The sequence below is a fragment of the Mytilus californianus genome, unplaced genomic scaffold (assembly GCF_021869535.1).
Source record: "Mytilus californianus isolate M0D057914Y unplaced genomic scaffold, xbMytCali1.0.p SCAF_4, whole genome shotgun sequence".
NCBI lineage: Eukaryota > Metazoa > Mollusca > Bivalvia > Mytilida > Mytilidae > Mytilus > Mytilus californianus.
Window position 1 is genome coordinate 95,325,058 of NW_026262690.1, and position 14,941 is coordinate 95,339,998.

At 31.6% G+C, this 14,941-nt stretch overlaps 2 protein-coding genes across 2 annotated transcripts in view; one reads left to right on the plus strand and one right to left on the minus strand.

The window, feature by feature from the left end:
- Positions 1-6,989, plus strand: part of LOC127698852 (CCAAT/enhancer-binding protein zeta-like) — a 44,193-nt gene extending 37,204 nt beyond the window's left edge. The window contains exons 21-28 of the mRNA XM_052202547.1: positions 132-267; positions 750-847; positions 2,016-2,076; positions 2,351-2,547; positions 4,243-4,321; positions 5,386-5,422; positions 6,218-6,302; positions 6,753-6,989. Coding sequence (XP_052058507.1) covers positions 132-267; positions 750-847; positions 2,016-2,076; positions 2,351-2,547; positions 4,243-4,321; positions 5,386-5,422; positions 6,218-6,302; positions 6,753-6,862 — 803 coding nt within the window. The 3' untranslated portion in view covers positions 6,863-6,989. The remainder of the gene's footprint in view (positions 1-131; positions 268-749; positions 848-2,015; positions 2,077-2,350; positions 2,548-4,242; positions 4,322-5,385; positions 5,423-6,217; positions 6,303-6,752) is intronic.
- LOC127698851 (apoptosis-resistant E3 ubiquitin protein ligase 1-like) overlaps positions 1-14,941 on the minus strand; it is a 232,153-nt gene that overhangs the window by 48,715 nt on the left and 168,497 nt on the right. The gene's annotated exons all lie outside the window — the stretch shown is intronic.

A 14,941-nucleotide genomic window follows, 5' to 3' on the forward strand; every position in this document is an offset into this window, starting at 1 on the left:
TAATAGAGTTTCTGATTACTGTCTTTTGACAATTCAATGTGACAGAATAGAATAATATTTGCTGTTATTCATAATATTTTCTTTTACCACACACCATATTATTTTAAGAGTGTATACGTTATATATTTTAGTACCTCAAACTTCCATGACTGTAACAAAACACAACAAATTGTCTGCTAAAGGCATAAAGAGTATACCAGTGAACAGTGAGAAATATCTGGAGAACGCAGAGGATAATATACCAGCAGAGGAGTTGTTCTACTACAGGTAAACGCTGTATACTAGGAAAAGGGACAGGTAAACACTGTACACTAGGAAAAGGGACAGGGAAACACTGTATACTAGGAAAAGGGACAGGGAAACACTGTACACTAGGAAAAGGGACAGGGATACACTGTACACTAGGAAAAGGGACAGGGAAACAGTACATGGAAGGATTAACACTTGAAGTAGTAGAGGCATAAATTTCTTTATTTGAAATAGTTTGGCAGCCACACACATTTAACATGGAGGCCACAATCTTTATCACAATAGAGCATGTCATGAATGATTCCATTCATTGTAAAATTTAGCTCTTCCATTGAAAGTTGCTTGATTTTAACAGCTTATAATAAACTCATACTACTTTTATTAACAGTTAATCATAATTTGGGGGGATTTCTTTTTGGTCAGTGTTGTACAGAAGGGGAGGTAATCTTTAAAAATGTAGATAAATCTAAGTGTGATTGTTTTTTATATGTGTAATTCAGGTACTTTTCACAGAAGGCAGCCAGGAATAAGAAGGATGAAGATGAAAACATGAGTGAAACTGAAAGTGTTAGTGATGGTGAATTTGATGCATATTTAGGTAAGTTGAAAACAATTTGGTGAAGGAATTAATTATATCCAACTTTTTTTTTAACACCCTAATATGATACATTGAACAACCTAAAGCTAATTTTTTTATGGATTAGAAAAAGTTCCTTTTGACACGAGAAATCACATTTTCATCATTTTCTCTAAAACTGCATGGCCAATTTGAACCAAAATTGACAGGAATTATGAATATTGACACATATACAATGTAGAAGGTCTTCAACTAAAAACAAACATGGCCACCAGAGGCAATCTTTGAATCTGATTGGGCTATTTCATAAATCTTTTTCTCCGAAATCATTAGGCTAACTGTTTTAAAATTTTATAGGATTGGTGATTGGGTGACCTCTACAAACTTGTCCTCCTTCACTGTAGATCAGATGGCATTGGTTGCACATACTTCCTATTGAAACTGTATGGAAAATCACATTTTCATCTTCTATACTGAACCATTAGGCCAGTATGAAATTTACTTGGAACTAATGATGTATAAAAGGACCCCCTATAAACTATCCTCATTTGGTTCCAATCAGATGGCAAAAATGGTCCTTTAAGGCATTCATTGATTTTAAATGGCCAATTTTCAAAAATCTTCTCTGAAACTACAAGAAGAAACGATTTGATAATTTGAAGCTCGAGCCAATATGGAATTTACAGACCCCAGTATATATCATATTAGGTCACAAGCACACTGTATAATGAATTTATCTTACAGACTATCTTAGTATGGGGAATTTAGACGTAGTTGTACAACCTGATATCACAATTTTAACACAACATTAGTGTCTCTACGACATTTTTTTTGTCTAAAAGCATGAAAATTTTTTAATTATGTATGTTTACAATGTATGTAAATTTAAGAACAACACCGTTTTTTTTTTTTTTAAAGGAATGTAACTCTTTTACTAACTGTGTATTTAAAATAAACCATGCTCACTGACAGTGTACTTAAGACAAAATATGCCTGCTGACCTAATATTAAATATACACAGTTCTCACATGTTTGCTCTTAACCAATGATATTATATTTCTAGAGGTGTTTTGGAGGTAAGATATTCAGTGTTCCAGGAAATCGGGTCATTGAAAATTTTCGCTTAAGCTTATATTTTTTTTTATCTATACTTTATCCATTGTTTTATTGATTGGATTAATTATTTCAGATGATTATGAGAAGAATCTAGAACCTGGTCATTTTGATGAAGATGATTATGATTTTGCAAGGTAAACAATAAGACGTTAAAAAAGAAAGTTATCAACTATTGTATTTATTTGTTTGATTGTGTATTTTGGGAAGCTATCTCATGGATATTTACTGTTGTTTCTCCGTTTGTTTGAAATTCCAGTTAAGACGATTTTACTGTTACAGTGGTCTAATTGGTTAAACTTTAAAACTTTTAAGAAAAAAACCAATACACTGATGCAAGTTTAATATCTTTATTTATGTACCAGTGTTGTTGTTTTTTTTTATTATTTCAAATCATATTTGCTTGAACAGTGAAGTGAGGAAGAAAATGAAAAAGAAAATAGCTGAAGATGTAGATGATGATTCTGATGATGAAGAAGAAGAAGAAGATGAAGAAGACTTTTCAGATGAGGAAGTAGATTTTGAGGGAGATGAAGATTTTGCAAATGCCTTTAAAGAGTATGATGAAGATATGATTGATGAAGAAAACATTGAATTTTCTGATGATGGTAAGCAAGTTTAATTAGGGCCCCGCCTAGTGGCGAGTCACCCTATATTGATCAGTCTGTCCGTCCGTAAAAAATTGTGTCCGCTCTATACCTAGAGAACCGTTATAATTTCATACTTTATACTTGACATGTATATTAACCAACATCAGAGGGTGTGTCATAATGTTTGTACAACTTCCTAGGTCAAAGCTCAAGGTAAAAAATTTTGGTTTCAGTTGACAACCCCATGTCCTATGGTACAGATCATGTCCGCTCTATATCTTGAGAACCGTTATGATTTCAAAGTTTATACTTGACATGTATATTATCCAACACTAGAGGGTGTGTCATAATGTATGAACAACTTCCTAGGTCAAAGGTCCGTCTGTCCGTCCCTAACAAATTGTGTCGGCTCTATATCTTGAGAACGGTTATGATTTCATATTTAATACTTGACATGTATATTAACCAACACCAGAGAGTGTGTCATAATGTATTGAAGGCATAATTCTAAAAATATGTGACATATAGCTATTGAGCAGACCTTAAACATAACATTATTCAAACATCAACCCATATATCTAGAAGTCACCTAGTGGTCAACAATGAATTCACACCATGCAGTCATATCACTATTATACTTTGAAAGTAAGTTCAGATATTTATCAGTTTACTTTAATTGCCAAATATAACACTTTTAACTAAAAAACATAGAATAAAATCACTCTCAGCACATAACGAGACTATGTAATAACTTAAAAAAGTGCTTCATATCAGCTTATCCATACAAATTTTTTACCACACGTTATTTACAGCGGGGCCCACAGAGATGGCTCCCATCTCAATGATGTCTACCGTAGTTATTTATGCTATATCTGAAAGTAATTTTCTTTTTTTTGGTATTACTTTTTTCAGTTATTTAACTTAATTGGGTTATTTTACATTCGAAAAAAATTAATTTCAAGGTAAAATCATCATTGTATGCTAAATATGCCAAAATTATGTATCCTATGGGCATAAAGTCTTAGATAATTATTCTTGTTGAGAAAGATTTTGATCCTAGACGTGAAAAAACTTAAATAAGTGTGCTGTTATCATAGTAAATCTAAACACAGACAAAACATATTTGTTTTAGCCTGCTTAATAATTTAGTATAAAAAAAAGAAATGTGGTATGATTGCAGATGAGACAACTATCCCACAGAGACAAAAGGACTATTAAATGTTTACTGTTTTTTTTGCTTAATATCTTTTTCTTACTTAAAAGTTATCTCATTAGAATATTAAAAAAAATATGAACAATCATTTATTGCTGTACAATATAAAATATTTAAAATCCTTCCAATATTTTCATACTTGTCTCGTGTGCATATTGATCGTTTTTGAGAGTATTTGGCGGGTTGGGGGTTGGGGGGGGGGGTCTATCTGTACTTTGTATCCATACATCTTCTTTAATCATTGACTGGATTTCATTGAAAATGACTATAGCCATACATAAACCAATGAGTGGGAAGCACTGACTATGAATTTGTGAGCTCTGCTTACAGTTTTTTACTGATATTACTATAATAACACAAAGTTTTTTATGTACTGAAAAATTAATTAGAAATGAAGTTCTGGTATATCAGTCAGGATTAATAAATGACAAAATGTAGGAAAGAAGATTTTTAATGAAGTTTTAACATATTTTTACAAATGTTTATTATTTTCTTTTTAGATGAACTGACAGGTCCAAGTGAAGGGAAGAAGAAAAAGAAACAAAAGAAAGATGACAAATCTTCACCCAAAAAGAAAAAGTATGTGAAACTTTTTCTGAGGTTTGATTGGATAAAGTGGTCATCTGTTTAATAAGAGCAGTGATATTTTCAAATCACAATACTGCTGAAATAATTTTTAAATGAAAGATTTAGATTTTTAAACACCTCATTTTCATATTGGAAATTATCAAAGCATTTTTCTTTTAAAATCTGGTGTTTTTATTATCGTCTCGAAACAGATATATTAACTAGTATCCAGACGAATTGGAATAAAATTGCTGACTTATAAAAATATGATGTATTATTTTGATGACAAGTTATTTCTGTTTGACTTTGGTATTCTGTACTAATGAAATAAAAAAAGTTACAGATAGCACAACAACAATACTTTATTTTAAGAGGCTTACACTGTTTTTAACAGAACTAATCTTCTTTTAGATCCTTAGCATAGACAAGCATGAACAAAAAAATGTTGAAAAACAAAAAGTCAAACATGTACATGGCATACATTAGTATAAAAGTCAAGTATAAAGGTACTTTGTTATTGGTGCATACCAATTTTGTTGATCGAGAAAAAATGTATTTTCATGGATGTTTGAATTTTTTATTTCCTAAGTCTCCAAAAAGGCTTACAGGTATACAAAATTTGTTCTTCGTTGAACATTTCAATTGAGGTTCATGTATAACCATGAAATCCACAAAAATTTTGTTCTAAGAATAATGATGAATCCACAGTCATATACTACTACCGGTACATGATTATTTCAGAATTTATTTGTAGTAAAAATCAATAATTTGAAGGAAGGTATCCACATTACTGTAAATTATGATTATAATATCACATTCAAAGGAATTCCCTTTAAATGGCCTTCGTCTTCAGTATGAAGTTTTGCTGATTTTCCATGCATTCTCCACAAAAGAATTCAATACATAACTCTCCTTGAAAATTTTTTTTTTAATGTGCCACTAAATTGTAAATGAACGAAACATGAAAAATCATGTGTCATAATATATAGGCTTTTTCATCTTTTGTCATAAAGAGGTTGATCCATAGAAGTATATGATGACATTTTTACATGTTGATATATATTCTGAATTTTCAGGAAAGATGATGGTGGTTTATTTGCTGCAGCAGAAGAGGTAAGATAAAATTCCTTTGTAAAACAGAGAGAATAAAATTTTAAATAACAAACTTTAATGTAAGACTTGATAAGAATATTTGAAACATTACAAATGTTATGTCATCCACTTTAACAATGCTAGTAAGTTTGCCAAGGAAACTCAAATTATAAAGGACATTCTCAAGAAAAATGCATTTAAGAAATAATTCTTTCATGCCATGCTCTATGCTCATTTTAACATGGGTAGGCATTATATTTGTTGATATCTTTATTCTGAGCGTTAGCGAGGTGTAAAATATTGACAAATATAATGCCTATCCATGTTAAAATGAGCATAGAGCATGGCATGATAGAATTATTTCGATTCTGATAGGAAAATTTAGAACTTTTGTATTACGAAGCGGACCTGTAATACACGTTTGAAAGGCAGCCATTTTGATTTGATGAACCAAAATCGTTATAGAAAATCAACAGTTTAACGATTAAAAAATGAACAGATACATTTGAACTTACTTTTAGAATGATTTTATTTAATTTCCAAGCGAGCAACACCAACACAAATGTCTATTTTGATCTCCGGTGTTGTTCAAATTACAAATGACGTTGCAATTTCAATTGTGATGTCAATCACGTGCAGCCCATGTTTTATTGTAATTAGAACATGGCTTTGTTTCAAAAGCTAAAGAAGAATGTCATATTAGAATCTATGATATATTTGCTGAACAGGACAACAAATATTTTGACCCAAAAGAAATTCAAACAATCAGAAATTTTGTGATGCATTTCTTTGATTTTATTTATAATTCTCTTTCAGTTTTCTCATTTAATGGATGATAATACAGATTTGAAAGGCGGTTTGATGATAGGTACTGATGCTGTGTCAAATAAAGACAATGCTCGTAAGTATCTTTGGATATTGAAATCCACTTCAATTATCAATTAATCTTTTGCAGAAAAATCATTTTCTATGTTGAATGTTAACAATATTTTGTTTAAATATTCAGTTCTTTGCTGGTTTTAAATCAGCTTAAGTTTCATCTAGTATTTTTTTAAGAATTACAACCAAGACAATTAGATGTATATATGCCTATAAAAAGTTTACCATGTAATAAGACAGATAATAAGGTATATCTGTATTTCTGTTCAGTCACATACTTAAGTAAATCTTATCTGGCAGATGTAATTAATACATTGAAATCAGTCTGAACCTAACCCTTTCTGGACTGAATGTGTTTTCCAGTTGACACAGAGGAATGTTAAATGATAGAATGGTTCAGTTCAGACAGGTTTACAGTTTATGCAAGGCTCAGTGAAACAAGTTTTCACTACTTTTTATTGTCATGTTTCAGATATTAAGCAACTTAAATGGGAAGCAGACAGGGACAGGAAGATGAGACAAACTCGACCCATTAAACGACATAAAAAACAGAAAACTGTTGCAAAGAAAAGAAAAAGATGAGAAAACTTTTTACAGGAACAAAACATTTCATTCATATGACTACTAAAGTTGGAAAGAGAGCAGTTTCTTGTAAAATTTATTATCTGAAACTTTACTATTAATAAATCAAAGAACCTGTTTATTTTAATTCATGTAATTAGAATATTTATTTTCTCACTGGCAAGATCCATTTGATTGACAATGTTACATTCTTTAATTGTACATTTACACAATTAAATACTAAATATCAGCACAATATCTACAAGAAGCATGTGACAGGAATAAACTAATTTAACTGGTACTCTACCATCCTCTTTATTTTATACCCCAAGCTACAAGTTAGTAGGGGTTATATATTTTTTTGTGATGTCTTCGGGTTAGATAAGAGTCAATTAACCAATCCGCTATTTGCGTGATGTCTAATCACTTTATATAACTTATCAACGTATTTTATAGGAGTAACGCGACGGGTGTCACATGTGGGGCAGGATCTGCTTACCCTTCTGGAGCACCTGAGATTACCCCAAATTTTGTGAGGATTGTGTTGCTCAGTCTTTAGTTTTCTATGTTGTGTTTTATGTACTATTGTTTGTCTGTTGGTCTTTTTCTTTTTTTGCCATGGTGTTGCCATGGAAAAACAAAGGATATGGGGTATCCATCCATGACAACTTTATTTTCAACTTATGAGTTTGAATGTCCCTTTGGTATCTTTTGCCTCTCTTTTACATTATTGTCAGTCAGTCAGTCAGTCAGTCAGTCAGTCAGTCAGTCAGTCAGTCTATCCATCCATCCATCCATCTGTCCTGTCCCTCTGTCAGTCAGTTTCAGGAAGCTAGCTCAAATGGGTAAAGATGCACAATTCATTTCAGGTAGGCCAAATCAGCACAAATGGTTAAGCCTAATCACTTGTTAAAAAGTGAAACATTTCCAATATCACTGCACAGAGATTTAAATGCTTCCACTGAAGCGGAGGGGGCATTAAGTTTTACCCTTGTTCGTCTGTACGTCAGTACATACGTCCGTCCGTAGGGTACGTCCCAAAGTTGGTTTCTGTTCTCTAACTTTAGTTAACCAAATATTATGAAACTTATACACAATGCTTATTACCACAAAACACAGATCAAGTTTGAATTTGGGTGGCGTCACTTTTACCGTTCTAGAGTTATGCCCTTTATAATTGGAAAAATTGCTGAATTTTTCGTTTCCGTTCTTTAACTTTAGTTTGCCTCAACCAAATGTTATGAAACTTATACACAATGCTTATAACCACAAAACACAGATCAAGTTCCAATTTTGGTGGTGTCACTTTTTCTGTTCTAGAGTTATGCCCCTCTACAAATGGAAAAATTGCTGAATTTTTCGTTTCCGTTCTCTTACTTTAGTTTGCCTCAACCAAATGTTATGAAACGTATACACAATGCTTATTACCACAAAACTCAGATCAAGTACAAATTTGGGTAGCGTCACTTTCACAGTTCTTGAGTTATATCCCTTTATAACATTATATGCAAGCAGGGGCATCATCTGTGTCCCATGGACACATTCCCCATTTATTTGTAAATGCACTACTTTTGAGTCCCTCAATTTGAGGCACATTAGGGATATTGACCCAAATACTTTATATTCGATTGCAACATTACATGGCAATACGGTCAAATTTAATGAGAGGAAGATCCTTATTAATCTATTAATATAGATCAAGGTCATAGTTATATATATAGATCACAATTGTGCTTAAAAGTGGTTTCCAGATGATAAAACAAGTACAGTATATTGAATTCCAACATTGCTTGGATAAGTGGTCTATAATAAGAAGAATATCCCTTCCGATTTTGAGGTCAAAATGTCAAAGGTCAAGGTCAAAGTTATTAAAGTGGCTTCTGGATGCTGAATCAAATATTACATATTTCATTGCAACCTGTCTTGGATGTATTGCCTTACATACTGAGAGGACTACACCTTTTGATTTTCATTTGACTAAGTCAAAGGTCAAGGTCATATAGTTAATAAAAACTGTTGACACAGAGATATTTCTCACCTGTATTAGTTTTGACAGAACGAATGTACAAGGAAAATGTTGAATCTAAAACACCAAACTTTTAGAATGTAAACTATGCAAAACATTAAAAATCAAATGAACCATGATTGAAGATGCAGGGCTGGCTTAAACTGACATAATCAGAAACTTTAACATGTAATCTGTGTGCAAAAGAGTCAAAGTTAATAGACTCTGAATGAGGGATCTCCATGGAAAAGAGATGTGCCAATGCTTATACGACTACTCATTGATTAACCATTAGTGGTTCCCCTCAAACTGACCTAATCATAAACTTTAACAAATTGTTCACGCCAGAAACAGCAAACCAAAGTCTCGCTTTTTGACTCAGTTGAGGGAAAACAACTTTGTGTAAGACAATATTACTGTTTGAAATCATACCTTAAAGTGAACAGAAAAAACTAAGCCATCAGGTCAATATAAGCTATTTCCCTTAATATTTTGAGGTGCAGTTTGTGGATCTTAAGGTTCTTTAAATTCTATCAGCCTGTGGAAGATGTAGTTTTAAATATACAGTTGAAATAAGCACTTTGTTCAGTTATTAAGGTATTAGATTTAGTAAAAGATGACGAAATTTAAACAGTCCCAAAGAGACCATTTACAAATACTTATTGATGGTTTCTTAACATACAGTGGAAAATAGTACATATATAAAAATAAAGAGATGAGGTATGATTGCCAATGAGACAACTATCCACCAAAGTTCAAATAAAGTGAATGTAAGCAATTATAGGCTACCGTATGGCCTTCAAATATGAGAATAAATAGCTTTGCCGAGCGCAGCTGGATACGACCGCAGAGGTCCAACCCTGAACAGTTGGGGCAAAAATGGACACAATATTCGTGCTTAATACAGGTCTTAATTTGGATTGCAATTAAATATTTGACACATAATAGGTTTCTGACACAGAATAACTGTAGTCAAAGAACTTAGAATTGGTTATATGATTTGAATTTATATTCAATTTTTTGCTTTTGTGCAATACACTATGTTTTTGCAAATTGATCCCACCTCCCCCCCCCCCCCCCCCCTTTTTTTTTGCTTTTGGGCAATACACTATGCTGTTGCGAATTGACCCCCCCCCCCCTTTTTTTTCTGCAAAAATCTTCTTTTCAATTTCTGAAATCTGAAATAAGAAAAAATTGTCCCCCCCCAATTTTTTTCACCCCCCCCCCCCTTTTTTTCCCCCCAAAAAAATTCTTTCCCTCAAGATATGGTCATAATCTCAATTCAAATTTCCAATGGAGTTTGCAACCATAATTACCCATTTAAATACATCATAAAAGTCTAAAAATAGAAAATGACATACATAATCATGACTAAAATTAATATTCCTTAATCAGCATTTTTAAATAGTAACTTCTAAAAATAAATTGACAGCTAATCACCTCAAGACAATACAACATTTTTTTATACATAATTTAAAAGCAGTGTAAGGGAGGTAATCCAAACATAACATTGTACTTTTTTTAATTGTCCATTAACCAGGAAAGTCTTGTTTTTCCCCTTTTTTTGCCCCTAATTCCTAAACGGTTTGAGCCATAACCCCCCAAAGCCAATCCTAACCATCCCTTTGTGGTATGGAAACTTGTGGTATAATTTCAGAGAGATCCATACACTGTTCCACAAGTTATTGTCTGGAAACTAGAAAAATGCTTATTTGGGCCCCTTTTTGGTCCCCAAAATCAATCCCAACCTTCCTTTTGTGGTTATAAACCTTGTGTTTAAATTTCATAGATTTCTATTTACATTTATTGAAGTTATTGTCCGGAAACCAAATGTCTTCGGACGACGCTGACGACGATGACGTGATACCAATATACGACTGCAAAATTTTTTGCTGTCGTATAAAAACCCATACCGTATAGTCGGCTATGCATATTCAGTACAATAATATGTTATTGAGATTAGTACTAGACTGACATGCTGAGTAATGTTTTAAGATGGTACCAAACACCTAGACTAAAATTAATTTGGCTCGTTTAATTTTCATAAAATTTTGACAAAATATTTACTTTGACCATTTGACAAAAATTTCAAAATTTTAAAAACCTTGAACCATACACTTTATTAGAAAAATTTCACTTGATATATAGCAGTTTGACAAACACTAATTTTGATCATTGAGAAGCTTAATATTTTCTTAACAATAGAATGTGATTAAAACGTTCAGCTGAGTTATCCTTGTAGTGTTATGTACCACCTTAACATGCTAGCTCACATGGTAACATTTTACATGAAGAAACATCATCCTACATGAACACCTTATTCTTAATACAAGGTGACCAGTCTTTACTCTTGTTCAAAAATCCTGCAAGCAAATAAGAATTTTAAAGTATATTGTTGACCCAGCCAGGTATTAAACCAATGACCTCTTGCAGATGAGATCATACGACCACGGGACCACCAAGGCTGTCCATATTAAAGTCAACCATAATGATAATATTACAATGTACCAGTAATGTGATGACATTGTTTGATGGTTAGACTTGACTAATGGTTCTCAAACAAGGAAAGAGAAATTAAAGGAAAAGATTATGAACTCTTAAATCAAACTACAAAATGTAAATATTTTTACTGTAACAGGTATTCATTATAAACATATGTATAAGTTTGAAAACAAGTTTGTCTCATTGGCACTCATACCACATCTTCTTATTCCTATCTAAACATATAACTGGTTTTCAAAAAAATATTTTTGAAGTTTTTTGTAATACAGGTAACAGAAACTATTCAGACCATTTTACAGTGCTACAATAAAAGAGAGACAAAATATATCAAAGGGACATACTGTTGAGAAAAGCCAAGTGAGAGTCAAGAATGAAACTTCTTTCCAAGTGTCCTGCAAATAAAAAAGTGTCACTTAGGCTTTAAGAAAATGAAAACATTTGTATAGTAACCATTTTACTCATCTTTCTGTAAAACCACATATTTAAACATACATGTATACACAGACTCTACTTATATAAAACAAAATCTATGATATCATTCTTTTAATCTCAAACATAACAATCTTAACGAGACAAAGCTAAGTACAATATTTTTGTAGTTCCTTTGTATAGTACATTTCTAGCCTGCTATTTGTGAATGGTAAGTGTACATGTGTAAATGATTAAGTGTGAAAAGCATGTACTAATGACATGTTCCGCTGCATAGTATATTTCACACCTGCAATTTGTAAATGGTAAGTGTATATGTATGTATAAATGAATAAGCAAAAATGTAAATAAGTGTGAACATGTATTGTGAACATATCACACTTTCAATTTGTGAATGGTAAGTGTAAATGAATAAACATAAAATGTAAGTAATGGGTACACACACATAAATGTGTGAAATAAAATGTATTTATGACATTGTCATTTCACACCTGCTATTTCTGAATGATTAAGTGTAAATGAGTAAGCATAAAATGCAAGTAAACAAATCTCAATTGTCTTAATTGAAAAATCTGAGTAAGAAGTTCAGAGACATTAAGACATGTCAAAATTTTATATGTATACACCCTCAGTTTCATAATCTATACTATCAACCAAATAATTTTTACGAGCCATTTAGTTTTTGCAGCTCGCAGGTATAAAAATTAAAGTGAATACAAATACTTGCTTATATGTTAAAATTTGATTATCCCTTATATGAATTTATCAAGAAAAGTAGAAAACCGTGAAATTAAATAGCCCCAAAGTTTGCAAAATCATCTAGAAAGGGCACTAAGTAAAAAAATATGGGTCCACCAAAAATAAGTTGGTTTGCAGTATTTCCCAAATCTACACATTGCATTCACATACAATTTTGAAGGTGCACATACTTGCAAAACTGCAGTGTCATTCCCCCCCCCCCCCCCCCCTCCCCCAAATTTTTTTTTTTAAATACACTTTTAATAAAGAACCCCCCACTAAAAAGTTAAAGAATGATTATGAGTGATTCGTTGTAGTGAAAAATAGCAGAACCACAATTTACAATTAGGGCTATTCCATTAAAATGTATGTGGGAGGGTAGGAAGGGAAGTTTAATTATTGAATGTGGGTCATGGGTCTTTTTCAGTATGCATCTATTACCATTATGCAAAATTATCTAAAAAAAATGGTTCTTGGTTGTAGGGATATTTTGAAAGTCCCTTCCTACCCTCCCACATACATTTTAATGGAATAGCCCTTAAATACAACATTAAACTTAACAAACAATAACCAATGTAAGTTATGATGGCATATGAAGCTGAAACAATACACCTATATCTTTTACTTTTTTCAATACAATAGTAATGGTTATGATTTTATTGTTCCAAAAAAATTTCTTGATTATTTGACCAAAAAGGTTGGAACAACCAAGGTAGGCATTTTGATTTTCACAGAAATCTTCTTTTTTTATAAAAACCTCCTCTTAATATCTACATATGAATTGATTATTTGATAAAAAAAAAAATGCAGTGAAAATGTGTAGATGGCATACCCCTCTTTGAAATCATTCTGAAAAACAATTTACAATACCCTTTGTCAGATGCCTCAGATCTTTGGTGCAAAAAGGAATTTCCAATGCATACATTGGGGCACGACAATATTTCTGTTCCTATTTAATTACCACTCTGTTTCTTTGGACTGAAATATTCTTGTTATTCCAAAACCTGCATGCAAGGTAAGACAGCCTACAAACCTTGAAATAGCAATTTTTAACATTTTAAAATCTAACTCAACATTAATTACTAATATGCCAGTAAAAAATTAAGCACCCATAACTAGAAAACCTTGGACACTCAAGGGAAGATTTTCTGTCGTCTGACTCAGACCTTAAGATCATAAAACTTTTAAGTACAATTATTGTACTCAGACTCACAAATCAACCAATCAAAGTACTGGATTTGGTGTTTCAAGTACAAATTTTGTTCTCTGAGTACAGAGTAAATTTATATTACTGATAGGCCAGGTACAGAAATATCACTCTCAATATGGTTCAGGATTTTTTATAAGATTTTAACAATGGTAACTGAAAAAGATGAGACAATCGCAATGGTAAGCTTTTGTAACAAATTTTTTCAAGTCATAGATGATTGAAACTACCAACATGTCCAAGATTTTTGTATCTTGCATTTTCATGGGAGTTTCATTGTCAGAATTGAAGCTATATCTGTGCATTAGTTTTTATTCTGAATTACAATATTATATGGTTTATTTATGATTCCAAGTATCAATGATTTGTTTATTCAAACTTTTGAAAGTTTTTAAGTACAACAAGGCGATAAAAGCACTTTTTCAAGATGAAGCAATATGAAAATTTATCCTTGCCTATGCCAATAAGTAGCATAAAATAAAGCTAAACCCAACAAGAAAAAGAAATATAGATTCTACCACACTGTCCCATTGATTATAATATTTATCCATTTTCAATATTGAAAAATTGAAAAATTCCGAGTATAATATTATGAAATGATTTTTCTGCAAATCACAAGCAACAATGCAAACAACATGTGTTTTATCCAAAATTTATCCCACTAAATAATTCCTGTTTAAATGCATGAAGAATAAGAGAAATTTGTATTTCATAATAAATTTGAAATTAAAAATGGTAAAAAGGGAAAACAATTTTATAACAAGTAGATAAGGCAAACAAATTCAGCAAAGATTTAGCACTACCACTTATACCGAGTACAAGGTACAAGAATATCTCTTCATTCGGTAGTTTTCTTATAGTAAGATAACTAGAAAATCTCTTCAATCAGTAGTTTCATTTTAGTAAAATTAAACCTATTTTTAAACTATGATATGCCAACAGTATGAAGTGAAATCTAAAGGAAATATGCACAAATTCATTTATAGAGTTCAAATCTAAGCAATGCTTGAAATTTGACAACTAACATATAACTTCATTATCTGAGCAATTTGTAACATATTGAAATATGGAATAATATGCACATATTCTGACTTATTACATGCTATGAAATGAGTATTGAAAATTTCTTTTAAACAAAAGAAAAGGAATTATAACACACACATTTTGAACCTAAAAGAAATTTTTAAAATTCTAAAAAATCTTTAACCCTTCCAAAAAA